This window comes from Chionomys nivalis, chromosome 26, assembly GCF_950005125.1.
Source record: "Chionomys nivalis chromosome 26, mChiNiv1.1, whole genome shotgun sequence".
Classification (NCBI taxonomy): Eukaryota; Metazoa; Chordata; class Mammalia; order Rodentia; family Cricetidae; genus Chionomys; species Chionomys nivalis.
In genome coordinates, this window is record NC_080111.1 from 11,910,356 (window position 1) to 11,937,450 (window position 27,095).

The 27,095-nt window shown below is 47.8% G+C and overlaps 1 protein-coding gene across 1 annotated transcript; it reads left to right on the plus strand.

The window, feature by feature from the left end:
• The first annotated feature begins 391 nt into the window (after window positions 1–391).
• Window positions 392–24,690, plus strand: Rab12 (RAB12, member RAS oncogene family). Its single transcript, XM_057758713.1, has 6 exons — window positions 392–782; window positions 12,493–12,553; window positions 18,774–18,912; window positions 21,509–21,598; window positions 22,093–22,197; window positions 23,425–24,690. Exons 1-6 carry the CDS (start codon window positions 416–418, stop codon window positions 23,536–23,538), a joined length of 876 nt encoding a protein of 291 aa, XP_057614696.1. The 5' UTR covers window positions 392–415; the 3' UTR covers window positions 23,539–24,690.
• The last annotated feature ends 2,405 nt before the right edge of the window (window positions 24,691–27,095 follow it).

A 27,095-nucleotide genomic window follows, 5' to 3' on the forward strand; every position in this document is an offset into this window, starting at 1 on the left:
GATAGCAGATTCCTTGGGACCCCGCACAGGACAGTCGCACGCAAAGCCACGGTCCCGCCGGGGTGCCGGGGCTTCAGTCAAAGTGGCGTTCACACCCGAACCCGCGTGGGCCGGGCCGGGAACCCCTGGCACCCCGAACAACTTGAGTTCGGGACGGTGATCACAGGCCATGCACTTTGCAACATATTCGCTGGGCGAGCGGCTAATAAAAGTGCGTGACTCTTAGGGACTGATCGCGATGAAAGTAAACCACGAGTGGAAATGCGCGGAGGAGGGAGGGCGGAGGGGACCGTGGTGACCAAGAGCGTCGTCCCGCCGCGGAGCGGAGCGTGCGGTTCGGTCCTCCGGCCGGCAGGGGTCGCGCCCCGGCGTCGCGTCGCGCGGCGCCTGCGCTTCCAGCCCCTCCCGGTCCGGGATGCTGCTGCCGCTGCTGCGGAGGAGCTGCTTCCCTTCCTCCTCTCCCGGCGGCGGCGGAGGCGGCGGCGGTGCGGAGCGGGTGGACGGTGTGCGGGGGCCCGGGGCGCGCGGAAGGCGGCCCGAGGGCGAGCCGTATGCGTGCATGGATCCGAGCGCCGCGCTGCACCGGCGGCCCGCGGGCGGCGGCCTGGGCGCGGTCTCCCCGGCGCTGTCGGGCGGCCAGGCCCGCCGGAGGAAGCAGCCCCCGAGGCCGGCCGACTTCAAGCTACAGGTCATCATCATCGGCTCCCGCGGCGTGGGCAAGACCAGCCTAATGGAGCGCTTCACCGACGACACGTTCTGCGAGGCCTGCAAGTCCACCGTGGGTACGCCGGGCCTGGGGCGGGAGGGCCCGCGGGGAGGTCGGGGCCCGGTCCCCCGTGGACACTCTGACCCCTCCCGGAGCCAGGCTGAATTTCCCGTGGCCATTCTGCGGGTGCCCGGGTTTTCCCGTCTTGGGAACAGCAGGCATCCGAGCCGCGCACAGGCCGGGTCCCCGTGGAAGCTCTGACCCCCTCCCGGGGCCAGGCCGAGTTTTCCGTGGCCTTTCCGCGGGTGTCCGACCCCCAGAGCCGGGATATTCCCTCCCGAAGCCTTCTCTGGTCATGAGGTCGGGTTGATGCATCCGTGGAAACTCCCGGTCGGTTAGACCAGCTCGCCCAGGAAAACGGCTTTGTGAGATGGGAAAGTAAAGCCCGGGGCCAGCCACTGGTTCAGCGCCCCGAGATCACCATCCTAAGCGGGCTCGAACCTCTTAGCATAACAGGCTAGAAGAATGAATCAGGGCTTGCTTTCTCATTTCCCATCCGTTTTCATATTTTACTGCGAAGAAGTTGAAAAAATCACTGCAGAGACCGTTCGCAGTAAAGCTGCGCTCCAGCCTCTTGTTTTGTGTACAAATGTAGGGCAGAGGGATTTCGACTGTGTTTATCCTTGACCTCAAATAACCGGGTGACAGGCAAAGTGAGAACCATTCCTCCACTACCTAACCGGAGTCGGTGAAATCTATCGGTAACGCTGCTGCTTTCCTTCCTCGGGATCTGGATTTGAAACTGCAAGGGAATGTTTTTAATGACGCTGGACTGACAGAACTTGACATTGAGGCTTGTCAGGGATATGGGAACCAGTTGTGCCCATAGAAAGGCTGTCCGGAGGACTCTGATTTGGGGTGACTCTGTAGAATAAACAAAAGAGACTTGACAGGGAGTCCAGAAATGTTTGGTACACGTCTTGAATCCCAGTATTGGCGAGAGACCAGCTGATCTCTAAGTTCCCGGACAGACAAGAGAGACCCAGTCTCAAACAAGGCAAATCTCAGTTTGGAGATTTGAAATGCTAAAAAACATATACACATGTTTACAGTTGTAACCATTGACGGTGCCCATTTTGAGATGACAATTCTGTAGGGTATTTTAGGGCCTCCCTAAAGAGATCATGAGATCATAATTGTGAGTTGTCAAGTAACAAAACAATGGCAGTTTTAAGTACTTAACTGGAAAATTAATTCTCCAGTTTGCACATCGACCTTTTTAATTTCCTTTTTGAGTATGCCCCTTAATTTTTTCCCTTCTACTTTTATTTATTTGAGTTTTTTAAAAAAATATTTATACTCCTACCTTTTTTTTAAATGTTTGTTTGTCTTGGGGATGTGATATTAAAATCCAGTAACATAATTAAACCTGTTGCAAAATATCCAATCTTGGATCATGAAAGTATATAGGGAAATGAGGAAACCAGGAAATGAGGCTGCTGTTATTTTGTTAGTAGCTGATGTAAACGCAGTAGGGTCTGAAGGCAGTTGAGGATTACCAGCCTTTTATGGCCCCGCACTTACATGTGTAAAAATGAAGGGTATGATTGTGTCTAATTCGGAAGGGAAAAGTTGGCGCAGATACCAACACTGTGAAGGCATGGGGTGTGAGGGAAAGGGTAAAGCTGCCCTCCAGAACAGGGCACCCACACTCTAGGACGCATAGAAATGGATGCTTCGAGACCCTGGCTAGCATGTGCATGTAGGTCTGAGAAGGGTGGACCTGCCCTGTGAGCTTTCCCAGTATTGACAGAGTGAAACCAGCCAATGGGATAGCTTGGGATTACATAGACTATCTGGGAATGAGCAGGGAAACTTACACACATAATTATATGTACGTGTGTAAGTGTGTCTCCCCACACTGAGGGTGAATATTTTTTCTTAAATTTTTTTTTTACTTTGTATGAAGCCTGTAGTAGTTAATTTCAATAAATGTTTCTTGTCGCCGGGAGTTGAAAGAAAGATGGAAACCATGGCTTACTCAAAGCTAAAGACAGCAAATGCTAACGGGTGTCTCTTTAGCTCCTGCCACTGACTCGCTTTCCCTCCTAGTGAGCAGGTCATTGGTGGAGCACCTGCTGGGGGGCTGGTTGTCATGCTGCCTGTGGGGAAAGTGGAACAGGGTGTGGGTTCAGCGTGCAAGTGGTACCACGCTCACGGGCAGCTAGCTGACAGTGGAGAGCACTTGGCTTCGAAGTGCTTCCCAGCTGGGCCTGAGAGCTTCTTAGAGGATTCCTTCCCATTGAACTGCGTGGAGCTAGGTTCATTCCTTAAGTTCCTTTATGCTGTTTAAATAGGACTCTGGGTGTGGTGTGGTTGGGTTCCTTCTGTGGCCTGTGTTTCTACTTTCTTCTCGTCCCAGTACAGTGCCCCACACAGAGGACGAGTGTCTTCCGCGTTGTTGTTTTCCTCACTGAGGCAGGCCTTGCGGATGTTGGCTGCGTCTGGAGGAGCCCACAGCGCCTGAGTGTGTGTGCACAGAGATGGGTTGTAGAAGCAAGGGCGTGGCATCTGTAATTCAGAGACCGGAAGAGAGACCTCTGAAATATACCTTTGACAGTTCATCAGACACCTGTGGACTTTGTGTAACAGGAATTAGGGAACTCCTTAGGGATTTGAGCTGGTAGAAGAACGTAAATTTTGAATCAGTAAAATGTTGGGGGTTTATTGTTATGATTAATTTTCAGAGCAGACTGGGTTTGAAACACAGAATTCACAAGGTGTGAAAAGCTACAATATTAACTTATTTAATGGCAATTATTGTAGAGTATGATTTTTCAAATAGATTTGTATTGTGGAATTCAATTAGCCAGATACAACTAGAATAATCTGGCTAGTTCTTTTCAAAGTATAGGAACAGTGTTTGTGAAGTTAGAGAGATAGAAAAAAGAAAGCAAGTTTGCTATCAATGTTGGCCCACAGCCCCTTGTGTGCCAGTTTCTCCAGTTTCTTCTTTGCCTAGACAGTGTCTCTGACATACCTGAACCGTTTTCTTCCGTGGATTCCTGTATTGTAAACACACTTTACATGTGCTGCTGTGAACCCTAAGTACATGTGTGTTCATGTGATTGTAAACACTGCTATGAACCCTAGGTATGCGTGTGTTCATGTGATGTGAACACTGCTATGAACCCTAGGTACACGTGTGTTCGTGTGATTGTGAACACTCTTTATGTACACTGCTGTAAACCCAGGTACATGTGTGTTCATGTGATTATGAACATTCTTTACATGTGCTGCTGTAAACCCAGGAACATGTGTATTCTTGTGATTATGAACACTCTTTATGTGCGCTGCTGTGAACCCAGGAACACGTGTGTTCGTGTGATTGTGAACATTCTTTACATGTGCTGCTGTGAACCCTAGGTACACGTGTGTTCATGTGATTGTGAACACTCTTTACATACGCTGCTGTGAACCCTAGGCACACGTGTGTTCATGTGATTACTGTCTGGCTGGGAGACAGAGAAGCTGTGCAGAGTTCCTGGTCTGTTTTCTCTGTTGTAGATCCCCTTAATTTTGCATAAATAAATTTTTCAAGTATAGTTTGAGAAAATCCATTAAAATATGTTCATTTGGGGGCGGGGCTAAAGAGATCGTCCAGTGGTTAGAGTGTTGCTGCTCCTGCAGAGGACCAGAGATTGGTCCCAGCACCCACATCAGGCAGTTAGGAACTGCCTGTGCTCCATCTCCAAGGGATCGTGTATTAAATGAGCTTCCTGCTATATTCATGAGCGATGTGAACCACAAATGTTGTGTTTGGGCTTCATTCCAGTCTCTGTCATCTCATTGTGTATATGAAAGTATTCTTGAACTTTCAGAACATAGAATAAATTGATGTGAAGCTATCTAAACCAGAATTCTATTATTCCTGAGCAGTGAAAGTCCCCTTAAAAATGGTAGAGACCATCATAAGATCATTGGTTCTCTTGCTTTGCCAAGTAAAGATGTTTTCAAAACCCACCATCATCAGTTCCAAAAGAGGGAGAAAGAGAGTTAAAATGAAGATGGAAAAAATAGGAGAGACCAGATAGCAGAATTAAAGCTTTTAAAATTTCCCTCTGGGGACCTTTGTCCTCTCCAGCAATTCTTATGACTCAGAAGACACCAAGTACTTAGAGAGACAATGCTAACCTATTGGCCACGGTCCTTGTGTTATCTCCCTGAGTGTCCTCTCTGGTTCTTGCAGAGGTGGGCTATGCCTCAGCTACCTGGACAGCCTTCAGCCTAGGCCACACCTGCTGGAGTTCTTGAACTGGCAACAGAATTGAGGGCTTGTAAAACAGTTGAATGAGTAAGACCCATACAGACTTGGCCATCTGGCTTGCCTATAAATGTGGTCATCGGTGTCTTTACCTGGTAGGTAAGTTTCAGAATGGGTATGGAGGAAATTGGCCACTTTCCTCTTTAGTCTGCAGCTTTCAGGGCTGAAGCTGGGGTGAGAATAGTCAAGATATACTTGTTTTTCTGGGTTAAAACTCTGATTTTATTTTGATTGCACTTCTGTACTTAAATGCAATCTTCCAAACACATATGCTGAGTGTTTCACTTAAGAGAATTGTGGCAAGGGGAGCTGGAGAGGTGGCTCAACCATTAAGAACTCTGGCTGCTCCTTCAGAGGACCTGGGTTCAGTACCCAGCACCCAGCAGGCAGCTCACAACCATCTGTATCTCCAGTTCTAGAGAATTTGATGCCCCCTTCTGACCTCAGAGGGCACCAGGCATGCATGTGGTCCACAGATATATGGGCAGGCAAAACACCCACACATACAGAATAAAAAAGAGGAGTCAGGCAAGAATGCCCAGAATCCCTTCCCAAACACTGGGGCAGCACAGCCTCCCCGGTTGCCCCACCCACTGCAGAGCGATGTGAGATCACAGCTCAGGAAGAGGCCAGTGGTGAGGTTTGGGTCACAGGCCCAGGGAGCAGCGCACTGTGCTTGGATTTATTTCGGGAGTTAGTGTAAGCCCACAGGCTTGTGCGGTGTCCACCTTGTGACACCTGGTAGCTGTCTTTCAGAGGAAGACTGTAGATTTCTTTGGAGTCAGCTGCACAGGGAAAATAAAGACCTAGTTAGACCTGGCCTCAGAACTCCCCGCTTTGCTTCTGCTTCTCATGCCAAAGAGGATAAGTCTCATTGTGCACGATCGGGTTAGAGGCGGCCTGTGGACTCTGCCAGGGGTCTCTGTCGAGGCCCTGAGCTGGCTAGGAAGAGAGCAGTTGGCATTTGAGGATGGGAGGTTGCTCTGCAGGAAGGCATCAGACACACTGTTCCAACTGCCATTGATCCGAACTGGGGAAGAAAACACGGCTTTGTATGGCAGTCGGTCTCGCAGATACTTTCCAGAGGTTCTCTGTAGCTACATCAGCCAGTTATAGGAGCATTAAATAGGACACAAAGTTGATACCTGCATCCCTGGCTTGTCCCTTTAGAGGGGTGTGAGTCACAAAGACGGTGGAGTCCAGTGTAAAAGGAAAAAAAAAAGTGAGAACCATCGTGTTTCATCAGAGGGAAGAAACTGGTTGTTTACCGTTCTCCTTTCTGTTGCACGGCTTTCATGTTGGAAAGTATTCTGAAAACAAAACTACAGACCAACCCTGCATCCTACTTGAGTGTGGTTAGTTGTTATTTAATCCTTAAAGCCAGGAAGCAACAATACAGACCTAACAGGACACCATGTGTGTGACACTAAAAGTCTCCCCTCCCTCCTCTCCAGTCTAACAAACTACTCAGACATCATGTGTGTGACACTAAAAGTCTCCCCTCCCTCCTCTCCAGTCTAACAAACTACTCAGACATCATGTGTGTACCACTGAAAGTCTTCCCCTCCCTCCAGTCTGACGGGCTACTCGGGATATCATGTATGTGACACTGACAGTCTCCCCTCCCTCCTCTCCAATCTGACCGACTGCTGACTCCAGCACTTGTGTTCCTACCTTCTAAGCTTACAAGTAAACAAGATCTAGTGAACCTCTGGCAGGCGGATGAAGAGCCTTCCTGTTCCCCGCCCTTCTTAATGTGTGAAGCCTCTGAAGTTGACCGGCCAGAACCCTGTGACGTCACCATTGCCGGTCAATAAAGAGATATGCTTTCTTTCTCCCGTTTTCTTTCCCTTCCTTGTGGTTTTTTGTTGTGGTGGTGGTGGTTGTTGTTGCTGTATGATAAGATGTTAGTATTCTCCTGTTGATCAGCTAAAGTACAATTTCAAGCCAACAATCTTTTTTTCTTTTAATTTTTACTCAAAAAGAAAAGTCTTGTTCTTCAGTTCCCCTGGCCTTTCCCTGTGCTGCTCAGATGGCGGAGTTGGGCAGGTAGCCAGCTGGACCTCAGTTCAAGGTCTTCTGTAAGTTACCAGTGTGTCTTTCAGCAGACTACGCCCCTCAGGTTCTCATTCGTTAAAAGAGAGTTGGGGGCACCTTCTACGTTCTCCCTAGTTCACAAGGTTGGAATAAATGGGGGTACCATGTCCTGAAAACCAGGCCCAGAAAGGTGATCCATCATTCTGTTTTCCATATCGGTGCTGTAAATGTAGAAACTTCCAGAAAATCCGTATCCTATAAGGACGTGCACAGTACATACAGTAGAGTAAGAAATACCAAGTGTCCGCCATAACCCTTTACAGTGGGGAAGAGCTGGGGAAAGCCAGATGTTAGCTGGCTTACTGCTGCTCAGTGCAGGGGCTGTGCGGTGTTTTTTCTTAGAGTACTGCCTGGAATACAGCAAACAACAGGACGGTTAGCTCTGGCTCCTTCCTTATGAAGGCATGAGCACCGTTGTCTGAGGTTCTTCCTGTATACTTCCATGAAAATAGAGCTGTCTCTGGGCACGAACACACACGCTCCCAGCCTCTCCCTGCCTTGTGCTATGTTGCTGGGCCAGCGTGTTCATGTCAGGTATGTGACAGTGTCTTATGCTTCCGTGTGTCAGAGCAGAGGCACAGGATGGTTTGCATTTGTCAAGGCTTCTGTAGTGACACGTGGTGGGTTTACACCCGTGGACCTGTGCTGCCGTAGCCTCGTGAGCTTCTGTAGTGACGCGGTGGGTTTACACACACAATTTTTTTCTTCAAAGATTTATTTTATGTGTATTTTGGGTGTTCTGCCTACATGTATGTCTCTGCATCACATGTATGCAGTGCCCTCAGAGACTAGAAAAAAGTGTCAGGTCTCCTTGAAGTGGAGTTGCAGATGGCTCCATGCTACCATGTAGATTCTGGAAACCAAACCTGGGTTCTCTTTGAGAGCAGCCAGTGGTCTTAAACCCCTGAACTATCTGTCCAGCCCTCTCTCACCTTCAGTTTTGCTCTATAATAGCGCCTTTCTCTGAAATGATCCTAAAATTCCATAATTAGAATATTGTTCTTAGTTGTACTAAATCCTCACAACTTAGCTTAGGGAGGGAAAGCCAGCCAAATCCATGAGGTTTTACCCATAAGATACTTTCGGGAGCTAGAGAGATAGCTTAACAGTTAAGAGCACTGACTGCTCTTCCAGAGGACCTGGGTTCAATTCCTAGCACCCACATGGCAGCTCACAGCTGTCTGCGACTCCAGTTCCCGGGAATCCAACACCCTCACACAGACATGCAGGCAAAACACTAATGCACATAAAAATAAAGGTAAAATCTGAACTTGCTACAAGAGTAGAGACTAGGTCTGGAGGCAGCCGGCGCATCTTCCTGTCCCTCAAAGTGTGTGGTTCACCCTGGACTCTCCTCACGCAGGATGCAGCTTGGACGGGAGACTCATTCCCAATAACAACAACAACAACAACAATAATAATAATACAGGCTGTCAGACATTAGTGTCGCCCACCCAACGTTGGACTTGCCCCTGTGACTTGACACATCTCTTTAGTCTGCCACTGTCAAGTCAGGGATATAAATCTAAGGTATATGCTGGGAAGAAAAGCTGTGCCCCAAACCAAAGGCAGTAACTGGGACAGAAACGTAGTGTCTCGACCATCTTACATGAAGACATACGTGAGAGCCTGGGACTCCATGGCGGCATTGATGTTCAGTAAAGTCCAATGCCATCTGGGGCAAGCTGCGAGTCTTGAGTTGGTAGAGAAGCCAGGTGATCCTATAGGCCGGTAGCAGGGGCTGCCTGTGTCCAAGACTCTGGGCATGGTGGCGGTTTTTTCTTTAGACTGGAAAGGAACTGGAAGAAAGAGAAGTCTATGTATTCCTGCTGTTCTGTTTTGTAACTTCTTAGGGCCCAGCAAAAAAGAAACAATGTTTGGAAATGTTTTCCCTCTGGTCTGCCTAGGCAGCAGTTCTTCAGCTGTGAGAGAGGCGTGGTTACAATGATAACGGGCCATTTACACACCCTCTCAGTGCCTTTCTTCCTCACCCATCTGATCTTTATAACAGCCCTTAGTCGTTCACACAAGCGTGAGCGTGAATCCTGATTCTGCTCTTGTGTTAGCTTGCGGTCTAGCAGATACCCCTGCTGTCTCAGATCTGATGTCCCCTACAAGATGTGTTCGTATCCAGGACTCCCGTTCCATAGCTGCCTTGTCTGCCTCTTATCTTAAAAACAAACACTACCTCAGTTCAAAATACCCCTGGTTTTTTCCTAAGTTACTCTCCAGCATCTAGCGAAGAGGCCAACTGCCCATCACCGTCCAAGTCCTCGAGTTGCTGCTGTGTGCTGGGCAGTAAAGCCAGGGGTGCTAGATCTTTGAGGATGCACAGTCTGGGGGTGAGGCCAGCGGAGAAAGATTCCATGAGGGCAAGAAGAGTGCAGGACCGGGACCTGAGGTGGGAGCAGGGCAGTGTGGTCAGGGAAGGTTCCGTGCGAAATCTTGGATGGGCAGACGAGAAGGTTCTCTAAGAGTGGACAGCCGCGGAAGGTACTCTGTTGCCAAGTGTTAATGTAGGTCAGTGTGAGCCAGCTTTGGGGACAGGGACTGTCCCCGTTAACCCGCAGGGTAGATAGTGAAGGTTGCTTTCATGCCTGTTAGTCGAGAAGCCTCCAAGAAACTGGGTTTTCAACAGAGCTGCCGATAGAAGTGAAGGTGCCGCCCGCTTTGTCCCTGAGTATAATGTGCGGTTCTCCGCTCCTGACTGCTGACGGCCCCTAAAGCTGCGGCCCAATAGTTGAGACTGTCATCACTGTCGTGTCTGAGGCTTGCCGACACTGGATACACAGCATGGAGTCATTTTATACTCGTGAGGCGACGTTTTTAGACATGTTCAGTGCTATACTTGTATTAATACAAAGGTATATGTCCATGCCATAAATTGAATTACGTTTCTGATCATTACAAGCTACTTGGAGCTGTTAGATACAACACAGCTATTTTATCTACAAGAAAGGATAGTTTTAGGGAGCTGTTACCATTTATTGACTTGATTTTTTTTTTTTTTTAGATTTATGTATTTTAGGCATGTGAGTGTTTTGCCTGCAGGCATGTGTGTGTACCAGGTGCCAACAGTACCTGCTGAGGTCAGCAGAGGGTGTTGGGTCCCCTGGATTGGAGTTACAGTCTGTCATGTGTGTGCTGGGACTGACTCCAAGTCCTCCTCCGCAAGAGCAACGAGTGTTCTTAATGAGCTCTCCGGCCCGACGTCTAGACTTTTCAATTCAGCCACTTCCCAGCTTTAGAATGTTTCTGCTGCAGTTACTGATGCCATTGTACTGACCACGCTCCAAGAGTACTCGATTTCCCCGCGGGCTGAACAGAGTCTTTGTTCAGTTTCATTTTAAGTAACTGTCCCTATTTTCTGGTTTTGAGTATTGATGTCTGATCCTTTTATTTCCATTCATTGAGCTCTGTGGTTAGAAAAATAATCTCGTAAAGGACTGCTAACACAGGTAGGTTTTCAAACTGGCTGAGAAAGGGTGGCCAGCATGTGTCGTGTGCAGACACAACTTAGCAGAGGAAACTGCCTCCGAGCACAGTGGCCTGCTCTGGCTGCTATCGGGAGCCGAACTCAGGAGAGAGGCCGTGGGCCAATTCTTTTCAGTAAAGTAACAAACTTCCAAAGGTACATCTCTAACTCAGATTCTGCAAACCAAGTCCTTTGAAGTAGGAAAAGGAAAGTGAAATCAAGAGGGCGGACAGGATGGTTGTGTGCAAAGCCCCCCCCACCCTCGGAGTCTCACGTGCCCCCGGTATCCACAAGGTACAAGAGAACCAACTCCTGCGCTCTCGCACACCGCAGTAATAAATGAGTGTTTACTTCTTAAAATGTGAGCTAACACAGTGGTCATGGCAGGGTGAGTTCAGGCTGGAGTTCACATCGCAGAGTCATGGCGTGAAGTCCTACACTTAGGTCGATATTGCAGAGACAGGTTTGTCACCAGGCTGTGCTGTGTCACAGTAGAGTCTCCAGTGTGGTTGTACCTCGGAGGTGTCACTTCAAGGTGCTGTCACCTTGGGGTGAGTCATTCGGGAGCCTTGCTCAAGGCCATTCGCCTGCAGACCCGCTCCCAGGCTCACGGCTGTGCCTGAAAACCATTTGACTTTGGAAAGCGTTCAGCTGGAGAAGGAAGCTGAGACGGTGTTAGTCGGCCTTGCTGTGAGGGGCTGAGACAGGAAAGGAGCCAGGTGTGCTGGCGCTCGCCTTTAATCCCAGCACTCGGAGGCTGAGGCCAGTGCGTCTATGCCGTCCAGGCCAGCCAGGGCTATGTAGAGAGACCCTGATTCAGACAAAAAACAAATGAACAAACATTAAAAAAAATAAAAGCAAGAATTGAAATACAGCATCTCCACTGTGATGTTGTATAGTCACGGAACTGCTCTGTTGTCCATGTAGGGACTGCCCCCAGCTCGGTCTCACAGACATGTCTGGTTTGTTGCTAATTTTAACCCCAGTCACATGTCATTCTGTTCACCTCAGCTCCTCGTCTGACCACTGCTGCCTCAGGTCCCAAAATGGATGAGCAGAGGACAGACAGAGTCACTGTGCTGGCTGTGGTCCCCTGCACACGCCTGCTGCCTGGGGTCGTCCATCTTGGGTCCCGGCAGGTGGCTAGGAAGTAGGCCCAGAAAAGAAGCGTTTCTCTTGCTTGTGGTCGGCCAGCATCTCCTCACTTCTTTGCTTATAAATGCTTATTTGAAAATCTCGGCTTGAGATTTTCCATAAAAGATATCAGATGAGATACACCAATGAAATTTGGATTTTAAAATTTACTTGAAGCTTACTAGTCTGATTTTAAGAAATATTAAAATATTACACATGATGGTTTGCTTTCAGTATCAAAATGAATAAAAATTACAATTGAATATGCTAATCTATAGATGGGTAATTGTTTTCTTTTTTGTGCCCAGCCTGTCTACACCACTTTGTTTCTCCATAAGTAATATGCTGAGTCATGCACATATTTACAAACACTTGTGAGAGCCAAAAATTTTAATGTACTAATAACTTCCAGGTTCAAACAAAGACTGCTTGAAATCAAGATTGAATTTCAAATTTTCCATCTAAGAATCATCTCTGAGCTGGCATCCTCTGCTAATGCTGCTGTGGTTTTGAAATGACCCCAGGAGTCATAAATTACATATCTGGCAGGTGCTCGGATAAGCCAGGGCTGGGCTCCTGGCTGAGGGTGGAGCGGGAGAGTGCCTGGAGCCGCGGTCTCTGCATATCCGTCCCTCGCACTTTTGAATTTTCGCAACACTGGTCCTTTTAGTTTTCTGAGTCATGCTTATAAGTAGGGTTCCTGTGTACTCTGCGTCTTTATTATTCTTGCTTCATATTCACTTGTTTTATCTGCAGGTGTTGACTTTAAAATCAAGACTGTAGAACTGAGGGGGAAGAAAATTAGACTACAGATCTGGTAAGTTCAGTGTTTAACAGCCCACACGCTTGGCTACTAAAATGGACCTCACCTCGTCTCCTTGGCGCTTCCTGGGGACGGGCCCACTTCTCTCCTCATCTGCACATGGTGTGTGTCACCGTCCCGAGAGCCTGTGTGCGCCTCTCTCTGCTTCCCCATCACAGATGTCCCCAAGCTGCTGTCATTAAAATGGTTGCTTGTGGAGTGTCTTGGACTGGCGTGTAGCTCAGTGGTAGAACCCTTGCTTGGCATGTCCCAGGCCCTGACTTCCATCCCCAGTGCTGGCGGTGGGGGTTGAGGGTAGGCATGTCTTCGTGTCTTCAAAATTACTGCATGGTATTCAAAAGAGCCCAGTATGTTCACAACCATATTGTCGGGAGGGAAAAACACATCACCTACACCACAGCTCAGGGCCCTGTGCTGATGCAGTGTGGGTATAGTGTGGCTGACATGCCCTGTCCTGCTGGCCTGTGGGTACTTGGTGACCAGGGCATCTTCTGTGTACTGAAGGGGACCCAGAAACCCCATCCGAGGAGAACAGACCATTTCTCAGCTCAGCGCTGTAGCAAGAGGCCAGGCCAGCTGTGTTCTTCTTCCCTGTTAGCAGCCCACAGTGGTACCTGGAGTTCCCCGTGCTGCTCGCCACCTCTGCAGAAGAAAGGCACGGCCTGTGCACTTGAGTAGTAGCCCCCTGAGCTGCTTGGAGAATGACTTGTGGTTTTCATAACACTGGTGCAACACTGAGCTTACTAACTCATCTTGGCAGGTCGCCCTCAGCTCTGACTGTCTGTCCACCGTCTGTGTGTGTTTGCTTTCATCCGCGTTAATTGCTGCCGCATCTGTGGTCTCACCGGTCATCTAACGCTTGAATGTTAGTGGCATGTCTCCATCCTTCATCCATGTCCTTGTCTGGGGCACAGCTGCAGCCAAGCCAGCCTTGCTCTCCTGGTGTCTTGAGGTAATCACTTTCGTTTGGTCATCCGCCACTCTGTAACCCACATAAGGGCTTTGGGGTTTTGTAGTGATAGTTTGTTTGTGTTTTAATAAATAAAGCTTTCCTGAAGATCAGAGTACAGAGCCAGCCACGCTAGCTAGCCATAGAAGCCAGGCAGTGGTGACACACACCTTTAATGCCAGCACTCAGGAGGCAGAGGCAGACAAATCTCTTTGAATTCAAGGCCACCTTGAGCTACATGAAATTGATCCAGTCTAAAAGAGAAACAGAGCTCACACAAAGGTGATCCCAACACTTGGATTCCCAGGCCTTTAATCCCAGCACTAGGGAAGTGGAGACAGGAGCGATATGGCTGCATGGAGAGAGGAATAGAAGGCAGGATGAGTCTGAGGGGCAGGGCATTCTGAGGTTTGGTGAAGGCAGTTGCAGTCTGAGGATGAAGTCTGAGGAGACACTGAGAACGATTGCCCCTTCGGTCTGAACATTGGTAGAGGTAAAAGAACTCTCTAGCGATTGGCTGCTTTGCTTCTCTGATCTTCAGCATTAACCCCTACATCCAACTCTGGGTTTTTATTATTAATACCAACTAGAATTTGTGTTACAGGGTTTTATGGGTTTGTTTTGGTTTTCAACAGTTTTGCCTAAATATCTGATAACTATTCCACAGAAAGGTAACCATTTTTCTTTAGTTCATGCTGTCCCTCAGGTTACCTCTCATGGCTGCAGAGAGGATGCTTAGCACCACAGGGTATCTCACAGCTGTCTGTGAGTCCAGACCCAGGGGATCCTATGACCTCTTCTGACGTTGTTGGGCACCAGGCATATACACACACATACATGCAGGAAAACCACCCATATACGTGAAGGTTTAAGCTTTGACACAAGCTGCTGTTTCTGACTGTAAGCACCTTAGGACGTCTTTTGAAGGATCCAGGACATGTCCACCTCTGCATCGGCATCTGGCTAATATTAGAATGTGTGTACAGCTGGTTTGAGTGGGTGACGAGCAAAACATGTCATGGGGCTGGAGAGATGGCTCAACAGTTAAGAACGGCTATTGCTCTTGCAGAGGACCCGGATTTTAGCTATGTCAAGTGCCTCTTGTTGGTTGTGTCTGGCCTCCCCCACAGTGTCTTTAACTTGGATTAATTCCTGACTTTCCTTATGAAAGCCTGGCCAATGAGAGTTAATAGTCTGTATTCAGCCACGTGGGGCTCACAGACTGCTTTTCTCTTAGAAACTGCCCTCTGCCCTCTTGGCCCTCTGTAAATTTCTGCAGCTGTTGGCATGGCACTGGGAAATGTCATGGGGGAAGAGTGTTGGTGTGGCACTGGGGACTGACACCGAGGAAGAATTTGGTGTGACCCTGGGGAATGACACTGGGGAAGAGTGTTGGTGTAACACTGGAGAATGTCACTGGGGAAGAGTGTTGGTGTGGCACTGGAAAGTGTCTCTGGGGAAGGGTGGTATACTGGATTTACAGAAAAGCTGATTGCACACCTCTGCATGGAATGTTCCTGGTCGGTTAGGAAGCAGGATTGGTGCTCCTTGCTCCTTGTGAAAGGTACTTGACGGAGCAACTTAAGGGAGTGACGGCTTGTCCCCATTCGTGGTTCAAGGGCTAGAGTCCCTTGTGGTGGAAAGGGCTTGTGTGGGGAGCCAAGAGCTGCGATGGTGGGAGGTCATTCAGTGCAGACACTTAGAGGTAGGCCCTGTGAGTCACCAGTGCCCGGGAGATGCTTAATCTGACCACAGTCGTCACAGCCTTTTTCCTGAAGGGTTTTCAGAGTGAATCTTATTTTTATAGTATGCCAGCTACTTGATTAATCACACCATACTCAAAAGACTTTTTCTTCTGAAATATTTTATTTAAAAGATGAAAAATAAGCCAGAAATTTTTGTACTCATTTCGCTACTAAACAAAATCCCAGAGTCACGGTTCTCTTTGATTATTTCTTTAATAAAAGTACAGATTGGGTACACTTAGCCAAAATGCTTAGGACCAGAAGTGTTTCGGATCTTAGAATATTTGCTTAGATACGATTAAATAACTTGAGTATGGGTCCCAAGTCTAAACATGAACCTCGTTTGTTTTACATATACTCGAAGATAATCTTTTTCTTTTTAATATGTATTTATTATGCATACAATATTCTGTCTGTGTGTATATCTCTTCTGGTGCCAGAAGAGGGCACCAGACCTCACCACAGATGGCTGTGAGCCACCATGTGGTTGCCGGGAATTGAACTCAGGACCTTTGGAAGAGTAGGCAATGCTCTTAACCACTGAGCCATCTCTCCAGCCCTCGAAGATAATCTTTTTTTTTTTTTTTTAAATATTTATTTATTATGTATACAACATTCTTTCTGTGTGTATGTCTGAAGGCCAGAAGAGGGCACCAGACCTCATTATAGATGGTTGTGAGCCACCATGTGGTTACTGGGAATTGAACTCAGGACCTTTGGAAGAGCAGGCAATGCTCTTAACCGCTGAGCCATCTCTCCAGCCCCCCCTCGAAGATAATCTTAACAGCATCTGTGGTCTGCATTCTTTTGAGGTCAGGTCTGAAGTTTTTCATGTGTGGCATCAGCATCATGCTGGACTCAAAAAGATCTGGAACATTTGGATTTTTAGATTGAGGATGCTCAGCCTCTGCTGTGTGACGTGTGTCAGAGTCCAGGGCAGTCTCCATGCCATTGCTGATGTGATGTGATCTGTGTGTTGTCTGCTGTGTCATTCTGTCAGCAGCTTCAAGACAGCGGAGTTGGGAGCAGCATTTCTGGAGGCAGGTGGACAGCGCTGGGCCAGGGACAGAACGGCTTCCCTCCCTGGAGCCCATTGGTCGCCACAGAGCAGCTATTAGACGCATTTCTTCTTGATGATTTCTGTGTGGTCATTCTGGGGAAATGCCACCCTGCGTCCTGCACGTCTAACATCCCAAAGGCTCCAGCCGTCTGTCACATTTTCACGTTACATATTGTCATTGCCACGTTTCTCATTCTTTGATTGATTGCCACTTCTCTGTCCTTAGATATTTCTACATGTACATGAATGTACATGAAAACTTAATGTGTCACTAAAATGTGTCCAGTGTCATGTAGTTTCTTGAGTTTATGTGTATATATATGTTTGCATGGATAGGTACAGGAGCGCAGGTGCCTGTGGAGTCGGGAAGAAGGTATCTGATCCCCCGGTGCTGTGGTTATAGGCAGTAGTAGGGAGCCCAGCTTGGGTCTTCTCTAAGAGCAATAGTGTTCTTAACTGCTGAACCGTCCGCGTCTCTAAGTTACTGTGTTCAAATGGACCTGAAACCTTGTGGTGCTTGTCTGCCACTTCTCTTTCCATCACCCAGTCGTCCCTGTAGGGGAGTCTTATCCCAACTGAGAGAGAGAGAGTGTGTGTGTGTGTGTGTGTGCGCATGCGTGCGTGTGTGTGCGCGTGCGTGCGCTAGTGAGCGTGCGTGTGTGTGTGTGTGTGTGTGTGTGTGCGTGCGTGCGTGCGGTTTGTTGGTTTGTTTGGTCGATTTTTGGTTTTGGTGTTGTTTTGTTTTTAGAGACAGGGTTTTTCTGGGTAGTTCTGACTGCCCTGGAACTTGATTTGTAGACCAGGCTGGCCTCAAACTCACAGAGATTCACCTGTGCTCCTGAGTGCTGGGATCAAAGTTGCCCAGTGCCTGGCTGTTCTGCTCTTTCAGAGGACCCAGAGTTTGGTTCCTTTCACAAGGTTGAATCTCACAGCCATCTGTCACTCTCCCTCATGGGGTCTGAAGCCTCTGGCCTGAGGCACACATGCAGACATCGTACACATACATGCACATAATTAAAAATAAATATTTTAAAATGTTAAATTACCAAACTGGAAAAACAGAATGCAGGAATGTTTCAGCTTGTACCAAAGGCGAAGAGAGAACTAATAAGACCCTCTGCTGCTCTATTACCTGGTGACTTAGCTGAGAGCCGAAAACCCACATTTCCAGAAATGAGCTCTTTGTTGTTGTTGTTTTTTTAATTTTTTTTTAAGACTGGGATACTCTGTGTAACTACTCTAGCTGTCCTGGAACTCACTCTGTAGACCAGGCTGATCTCAACTTCACAAAGATCCACCTGCGATGGCCTCCCAAGTGCCAAGATTAAAGGTGTGGGCCCCACCACCGGCTTGAATGAGCTCTTTAGCGTGAAGTGAGAATTCAGCTTCCTGGAGAGGAAGGGAGGGAGGGAGGGAGGGAGGGAGGGAGGGAGGGAGGGAGGGAGAGAGAGAGAGAGAGGGAGGGAGAGAGAGGGAGAGAGAGAGAGAGAGAAAGAGAAGAGAGAGAGAGAAGAGGGAGGGAGAGAGAAGAGAGAGAGGGGGGGAGGGAGAGAGAGAGAGGGAGGGAGAGAGAGAGAGAGAGAGAGCATTAGGATTCTTCTCTGTCTTTCTAACATGACACCTCCATCAGTAGTTGATATCTTTGTGGAGACTGGAGAGATGGCTCTGCAGTGAAAATCACCTGTTGCTCTTGCAAAAGACCCAACGTGGGTTCCCAATGCCATCCCTGACTCCAGCCCCAGGGGTCTCTTGCCGTTGTCTGACCTCCACAGGCACCAGGCACATATGTGGTGTACTACAGCAAGACACTCATACAAAGAGATAGACAGACCTTGACATTTTTAGATGGAGTGGCTCCACCCTGGCGTGCAGTAGATAGTAGGGTGATGATATCCTGTGGAGTTCTCCACCCTGGCGTGCAGTAGATAGTAGGGTGATGACCTGTGGAGTGGAGTCGACGCTTCGCTCTCCCTGTGCTCAGTCGTGTGGTCGTACACAGTTTGGTGTGAAGTGGCTTTGAGGAGTAGAAAATAACCTGAGTATTTATTTGGAGGATTCGGAATAGTAATTCTAAGGAACGTTTTCTCCTGCCGCAGGCATTCGGTCAGGCGCCAAAAGCAGGTCAGTGGGAACTGCGGGTGGTTTTGTGAGAGCCGTGTCTCCCTTTTTTCTTAAAGAAGCAGATGACCCGATATTTTGATGTCCTGGCCTGCCTGCTGTGGCTTTCTGGGGAAGGGTGGTAGTCTGGTTAGCTGCTGGTTGATCGCAGTGGGTAATCCGTCTCCAGTTATGCGATTTAGTTGTCAGTCTGTAGACAGACAAACCACGAGTCTTCTAACCATATAACAGCCTGAACTTCTCCTCTCCGCCTGTAAGGCTGGGGTGGAGGAGGAGCAGAGCGAGTGTCTGCACCAACATGTAGACTTGCTTTGGGAACTGATTGCTACTGATGTTTTCTAGGGACACGGCAGGACAGGAGAGATTTAACAGCATTACCTCAGCCTATTACAGAAGTGCCAAGGGGATCATATTAGTTTATGACATCACCAAGAAAGAGACATTCGATGACTTGCCAAAATGGATGAAGATGATTGATAAGGTATGTGTCACGTTCTCCTGTTGTGAGCTCTCGGTTTGTGGGCATCATAGCATTACTCATAAAAGGAAGAGGGGAACAGAGTGATGGCGGATGATGCAGCATCCTTAGTGGACTAATTGTCATCTTGTCCTTATGCAACCTTGTTAGAGATAAGGCAGTGACAGAATAGAATACCCAGAATCAGCTTGTAACCAAGGAAACAAGCCTTCATTCTTGCCAAAACCCTTACTTACTCTTTCTGCTCTATCTTGCCTCTTGCTCGGAGTTAAAGAAGCAGGAAAGGTCGTGTGGACACTCTGTGTACTTTTTGGTACCCACAGGTAGTCCAGGGATCTAATTGTCTACAGTTTCTTTTGGTTCCTCGTTTTGAACAAGGACAATTTCTCTCAGCTTAAAATTGAGCTATTACAGAAAATTCTGTATCTTCATGGTTAATGGGACCTGTGTATTCCACTAGGAAGTGTGTGTAAGCTGTACACCTTTAGAAGACAGAGCAGCTGGGACTGAAATGTGACCGTGTATATACGGTTGACTGCAGTTTGAGATTCTGTCTCCTTAGGCAATAATTAGATGTTCAATTCCTTTATGTAACAAACACAAAACGGGTTTTGTGTAAATTGTGTTCAACCCTGACTGTACTTTGGTGTCATTTAGCTGCCAGCAAAGGTTCACTTCTGCTTTTACTAGGCAAGCTTTCCCTGTGTGCCTCTTCGTAGTATGTTAGGGTCCAGTGTAAGAAATAGATGGGCCAGGCATGGTGGTGCACACCTTTAATTCCAGCATGCAGGAGGCAGAGGTGGGTGAATCTCTCTGAATTTGAGACGAGCCTGGTCTGCGTGACAAGTTCCAGGCCAGCCAGGGCTACATAGAGAAACTCAGCAACAACCAAGAGTGAAGCAGACACTGGCTCTACCCTCTACCTGCCCCATGCTTGGCATCAGTCACTGGGTACATGGTTACTCTCATGCCACAGGAGAGAGTACCTGTGTACAGAGAAGGCCCTAATCTCCAGTACACCTCCATGGGTAGGTAGGGATGTTTATGAGGTAACAAAGCAGATGGCTGAGGATAGGGGGAGAGGTGAAGGGGATCAGTGATCTGCTGTGAGGCTCTTCATACACAGTGGTGGTGTTAGCTGTGGGGCATCCTTGTGTGAGGGAAGAATTTAGTCCTCATGATATCAGAAGGCCAGAGGCCCAAGTCAAGAGTCAGGAGTTTTTTTTAAGAAAAAAAAAAAAAAAAAAAGTAAGGCCAGCTTCAAGTCCCTAAAAACATAACCTAGTAGCCATCAGCCCGGGGCTGGTGGGAGGGCTCAGTGGGTAAGGATGCGGCCACGCCTGATGACATGGATTCATCAGATGACCCGACGTGGAGAAGAGAACTAACTCCGGCTAGCTGTCATCTGCTTTCCATACACAGCCATATAGTGTGCACGCACATATGCAAACAAAATCAAGCCCGTGTTTTATAAAATTGTAGGGGTTGAAGTGTTGTCTGCAGCGGAGGTGGTGCCAGGCTGATAGGGTGTGGTCCAGCTGTGCGCTCTGGGATGTGGTCCAGCTGTGCGCTCTGGGATGTGGTCCAGCTGTGCGGCTCCCAGAGTTAGTGATTTGTAAAGCCAGCTAAAATCAGGCGGTGAGGGGACTCAGAGTCAGAGAAATCACACGTACAAGGGCTGGTTGGTGCATCCTTCGTGGAGCTATCATTTCGGGGCTGGAGAGATGGCTCAGAGGTTAAGAGCAGTGCCTGTTCTTCCAAAGGTCCTGAGTTCAATTCCCAGCAACCACATGGTGGCTCATAACCATCTGTAATGGGGTCTGGTGCCCTCTTCTGGCTTGCAGACATACACACAGACAGAATATTGTATACATAATAAATAAATAAATAAATATTTTTTTTTTTGAGAAAGAGCTATCATTTCTGGAAAGCTCAGCTTTCCATCATGCCAGCAAGACACCCACATAGGGAGCTGCTCCCACCCCTTCTCCTAGCCTCAAGAGTACTTTGGCCATGATCCTCAGGTTCCTTCCATGCAGTGTGCTTCAAATGACTTTTTAGGGTACATAAAATGGAATGAGTTATTCCAGAGATACTAACATACCTATAGTTTTTTAAACCTTGCAAAGGCAGTTTAAAATTGTTCTGGATACAGAGTTAATACTAACTTCATATAGCATAAAAGTAAGTTTAAAATCTTGGACTGACTCCATTTTAACTGTGAGGGCCTTCCTGTGTCGTTTAATGTTCTTGGGACAGAAGGACTTGCTCTGGTTTTACCCACTTTGCTTCATTCTTTACCCATTTTTTTGAACTCTGACCTTTTTCAGTTGATGACCATTTTTGAGTACATAGCTTTGACCGTTGTTTTTAGTCATTTCCTAACCAGAGTCTTAAGAATGGCTGAGGCCAAGGCCAAGACCATGCATGACCATGGTAGTTGTTCATACCTCTGAGAAGGTACTTTCCAAAACACCAAGGGCCCTGCCCACACCAGGAAGTGCTCAGGGGCAGTGGAGAGAAGGAACAGTTAGTAACTGGTAACAAGTGTGCGTTTGCATTTGCCTATCCATGTGTGACATCTCTGACAACCCCACAGTATGCTTCAGAAGATGCTGAGCTTCTCCTGGTTGGAAATAAGCTGGACTGTGAAGCAGACCGAGAGATCTCCAAGCAGCAGGGAGAAAAGGTGCGTGAATGTGGGTGTCCTGCGGTCTCTCACGTCCTGGTAACGCGCAGTGAGTGCCAGGCGCAGCCTTCTGGTTGCTCACTTACCTCCTTTTTGGATCCATTTGAAGCAGAGGGCAAAGGCACATTGGTGTCTACTATATTATTATGTAAGTTGACATTTGGACAGAAACAATGTTTTTAGGTTGTAAGATTTGCTTTGATGATGTTTTTCCTGTTAAGGATCCAATCATGAAGAAGCATTGATACTCATATTTTAAATGTCAGATACACTGTACGTTTAGACTCTTACACACATAATAGGATTTAAAGGTCTCTAAAGGTTTTGTTATATGTATTGCTACAGAAACTTGCTGCACACATGAACCTGATATTTGAACATAAATGGGACCGTACAGACCCTGAGCTCCCCCACCCTTGGTGGTAAAGCACAGAGTCTGGTCCGTCAGAGGTCTGGGTTGTGCCGCACGTTAAAACGGGCACGTGTCTTCTCAGTTCGCACAGCAGATAACTGGGATGCGGTTCTGTGAAGCCAGCGCCAAGGACAATTTCAACGTGGATGAGATATTTCTGAAACTCGTTGATGACATTCTGAAAAAGGTAAAAATAAATAAATGTGCCGCTCGGCTAGCTGCCACGGCAGCTGCTGCTCATGCCTGGGGGTTTGGGAGTGCTTAGGGTTGATAGACAGTCTGTTTACTTGTTTGAGAGAGGATGTTCTGGAGTGACTTAGAAAAGGTCTAATGGCCGTGGGGCGCTGGGGCGTGGCTCACTGGTAGAGCATTTGCCTAGCATGCTTGAGGCCCTGGATTCTTGCCTAGCAACATAGAAATATAAATGTGATAGATACAGCATTTCTTAGCCGTCACGAGGCCCGGGCTCAGTGTCCAGCACTACAGGTAAATAAAGTACCGTGTTCATGTGACACTTCCTTTTTAATGTGGAGCCCCCTTGTGGTGTAGGGCTTTTCTTGGAGAAGGACCACAGCTGCTGGTCTTCAGGTGCCTCTCTCTGGATGGGGACCTCCACAGAGGGTGCCGGGCGCCCCGCTGAGCAGCAGCACTCTCCTTGGACCCCTTCCAGCCACTAGTTAGGGGTAACTCTAGGAACCCTGAAAACCATCGCTAGATGACTCAATGCTATGTAAACAGCTGCAGCAGGTGCCCTTTACAGACCGCTGTACCTGTTACAGACACGGTTATTTCTTCCCAGATGTTTCCTTTAGAGTTTCATTGAATCTGGCAGTGGAGAACCTTCCAGGTAGAGAGGGCTGGCTAACTGTTAAGCCCTGACCGATTATGTCACTGAGGCCCCAGGAGGACCAGTTCATAGACTGTCACAGATGTGACATGATTCAGAAGTTTGGCAGAGGTTGCTGCTTTCCTCAGACAATGGACTAGTTTTTTATTGATTAATATGTTAAATTTTTATTATAGTAGATTCTGTGTAAAGAATGTGTGGGGTTTTTTTGGTTTTTTTTTGTTTTTTAATCATGTTGCTAGGGATCAAGCCTAGGGTCTCCTCACACATGCTGGGCAAACACCAGCCTCTTCCAAAGGCATTATAAAACAGTACTTCAAGGGCTGGAGAAATGTCTCAGTGGTTAAGAATGCTGGCTGTTCTTCCAAAGGACCCAGGTTCGATTCCCAGCACCCCAGTTCCAAGGGATCCAACACTACCTTCTGATTGCATCATTTAACAGACATGTGGCACACAGACCTATACACACACGGAAAACACCCAGACACGTAAACAGAAGCTGTACAATTAGAACATAGCCTCTCACCTGCAAGACTAAGGTCTTTGTGTTCTCTCCTTGTCCTTTAGATGCCTCTTGATATTTTGAGAAACGAGTTATCCAATAGCATCCTCTCTCTACAACCAGAGCCTGAGATCCCACCAGAGCTGCCTCCGCCTAGACCACATGTCCGATGCTGTTGAGTTGCTGCTTTGGAGACAGAGTGCAAGCAATTCCTAGAAGGGGGAACCATTCTGTTCTGCACTACAATCATGTGACAATTTTCTTTCGCACTTTGTAACCCGAGTCAGCTGTATACACTAACTTGTAAATATGCAAATACGCAATCCCGGGTAAGGTTGGGTTCTAAATTACACACTTCCCTTCAGATCATGTCTCCTCAGTACCCCAGTGTGTAGCGTCCATACGCTGGGAGGCGTAGTACTTCGAATATGAAGAATGGGAGAGAAGAAAAGTGCAGTATGTCCTTGGTAATTACACTACGAGGCAGATACTCCAGTGAGAAGAGAGGACCTGGTGCTGCGCTTTCCGTTTCAAAGAAAAATCTACAAAACTGAAGATTTTTGAAAAAGAAGATATGACAACTGCTTTTTCTTTATTTCCGAGGCTTTCCCAGCTGTGGCATCTTGAGATTTGGAGTGTCACCCCCCAGAGCAAAGCCCCTCCTCACCCGTGGAGTTACCTGTCGGGCTATGTGGTGAGAGGCTTTTCCTAGGCAGAGGGCTGGATGGGACTGGGTCCCTTGTCTGCAGTCTAGGGATTTCCATTGGCCGTGACCTAAGCTATAAGAACAACAAAGATTGACGGGAATTGTAGCTCAGTGTTGAGCATTTGCCTAACACTCACGAGCCCAGGCTTCAGTCCCCAGCACAAGGGGAAAGGAAGGATAAAGAAAAGTAAAGAAGACAAGTTTTTGAAACTATAGAAAAGATTTTAAAACCACACTGCTGTCCTACACAAATCCTGTTTATAGGGATTTTAAGAGTTACATTTTACTATATGGAAGAATACACATGCGTTTGCCTAAACATCCTGTATCTTTGTAATGATGAACTTCTCCCACCGACGGTGAAACCTATTCCTATTAAGCCTAGACTGTGTTCAAGTTTTCTTGTTTTTATTTTGTTTTTGTTTTTTTTCTTTTTTGGTCTGATACAGAATTTGTGAACGCTATCTTTGGTATATCTTTTATTAAACTGCACTGTTTTGTTTAGTCGAGGTAAATAAGTATGTATTTGAATAACTTGGCGTGTCCTGAGTGTTGTGGTATGAGAAGCATCGTGGTCTTTCTACACTAATGAAGTGCAAATAAAATTTTGTATTTATGAATGACAGTCGAATCGCCACATGCATTTATACAGTTACAAATTATTCATGCCAGTATTTCACAGCTCCAGATCTTAATCTTTTGAGTGTAGGCAGGGAAAGCGTAGTGAGCTCTGCTGTGGAAGACACCCTGGTTGCTCCGGGAAGGGTTCAGCTTGGGTCTGAGTCTGTATGCTCAGGAGGCAGGTCAGGTATCAGACAGTTTTCCAGCAGTGCCCACGGCAGTGGCGCCCTCAGCTGCGGTGCCCACGGCAGTGCCCAGCAGCAGTGTTCACAGTAGTCAAAAGTCAGGAAAGCCCTGATGGCTATCCAGAAATAGCAGATACTACTCTGTGTGTGCAGGAGGCAGCAGCAGCAGGATCACCACAGGATCACAGCCAGCCTGGTCTACCTAATGAGTTCCACGCCAGCCAGAGCCACGCAGCAGTGTTCACAGTAGTCGGAAGTCAGGAACACTCTGATGGCTGTCGACAGAACAGTGAGTAAGCACACGTGATCACTATATAACTCCACTCTGAAGTAGTCTTGAAATCCATAAGCAGGACTGTGGTTATCAGCTGGGGAAGGAGGTGGGGCTGAGAGCCAGGGTGGAGTGGGTGCGGTGTTGTGAGGAAGATGGAAGGCTGTGGAGATGGGTGTTGGGTATGGCGATGCACCAAGAATGTGCTTAAAGATGGTGAGCGCCTACGTGCTAATGGTGAGCATGGGTCAGTAGAGCATAGAGTCCTCAAGGCTTTGACGAGCGAGCCATCGTCTGCAGGTAGCCATTGACTGCCCCAATCCCTTGGGGCTGACGCCCAAGCTCTACCTTTTCCTGATAAAGCCTGATGAGAAATGCAAGGGACTTGAGAAGAGGAAGGAAGGTTGCCATGGTAGCGCTGATGGTGGAACCCCAGCTTCAGTACATGAGCCTCAGGGCTCCTTTCTCTCCTGCCTGCCAGGCTATCCCACAGTTGCACTGTTCCCTTCTCAACAGTCTGCGTCCTGGCCATGCCCCCCGTGGTCTGAGCACCCTGAGCTCCTAAGAGCTCCCATGCAGGGCTCCTTGGAGCTCTTTCTCCCTAAAGGCGCCGACCTGTATTAAGTGCGAGCAGGGGCAGAATGTTTAAATCTCAGTGGGTGCCAGATGTGGCGGCACACACACCTGTAGATATTTCTATGCTGAGGAAGCAGATGCAAGGAAGAGGGAAGTTCAGAGCGAGCCCGAGCTATGTACTGAGGCCCTGTCTTGAAAATCAAAGCCAATGACTAGACAAACAGTGATCAAGAGTGCTTACGGCTCTTGCCAAGGAGCCTGATTTAGTTATTAGCACCTGCATCAAGCAGTACACCCCTGCCTGCAATCCCGATTCCGGAGCCTCTTAGGCCTTCTGATCTCCACGGGTGTCTGTAGTCATAGGGTACCCATAACTCAGACAGGCGTACACATAAATACGAATAACCTTTGTTTTGTGTACTTGGCCGGTATATGTGTCTGTGCCCACTGAAGCCAGAGGAGGAGGCTTCCATAGAACTGGGGATACAGAAAGTTGTGAGCTGCCGTGCAGGTGCTGGGAATTGAACCCAGGTCCTCTGGAAGAGCATCCAGTACTCTTAACCACTGAGCCGTCTCTGCCGTCTCTCCAGCCCTGATAAATAAAAGTTAAAAACAAAAACCAAGGTCTGGTGAGGTAGTTCAGCTGGTAAAAGTACTTCCACACAAGCCTCGCTGCCTGAGTCTGATCCACGGAACACACATAAAGGTGGCCAAGCACCCACTGTGGAAAGCTGTCGGAGGCTTCCACGTGGACCCACAAATTCAAGTCATACACGCAAGAATAAGTAAAAAACAATGGGCAAGACGCAAAACTCCCGAAACCTTGCAAGGTTCATTTCTTTAAAAGTTGGTGCAAGTCCAAAGGCAGTTCAAGTAATCTTTAAAATGCAGATTTCAGCCGGGCGGTGGTGGCGCACGCCTTTAATCCCAGCACTCGGGAGGCAGAGGCAGGCGGATCTCTGTGAGTTCGAGACCAGCCTGGTCTACAAGAGCTAGTTCCAGGACAGGCTCCAAAGCCACAGAGAAACCCTGTCTCGAAAAAACCAAAAAAAAAAAAAAAAAAAAAAACCACATAGTGCAAAGCCTTTCTCGGTTGCTTCCCCACGTAGCTGGACCCCTGGCATTCTTTGCTGTGCTCTGGCACGAAGGCTTCACCTGATGTGACACAACCAAGCTCTTCCCTAACCTTACCCAGGAGAAGAAGGGATGCACCTTGAACCATGCTGCAGTAAGGGAGCGGTTCCACTGGGTGGCAGCACAGCACCCGTGATTGTATTGCAAGCTTGCTTTGGTGAACTCGTTTCCAAATTAGAATCTGGAATGTTTTACACTGTATGTAAAGTGAATGCAGAATTGAAATTCATTGTTGAGCATGAC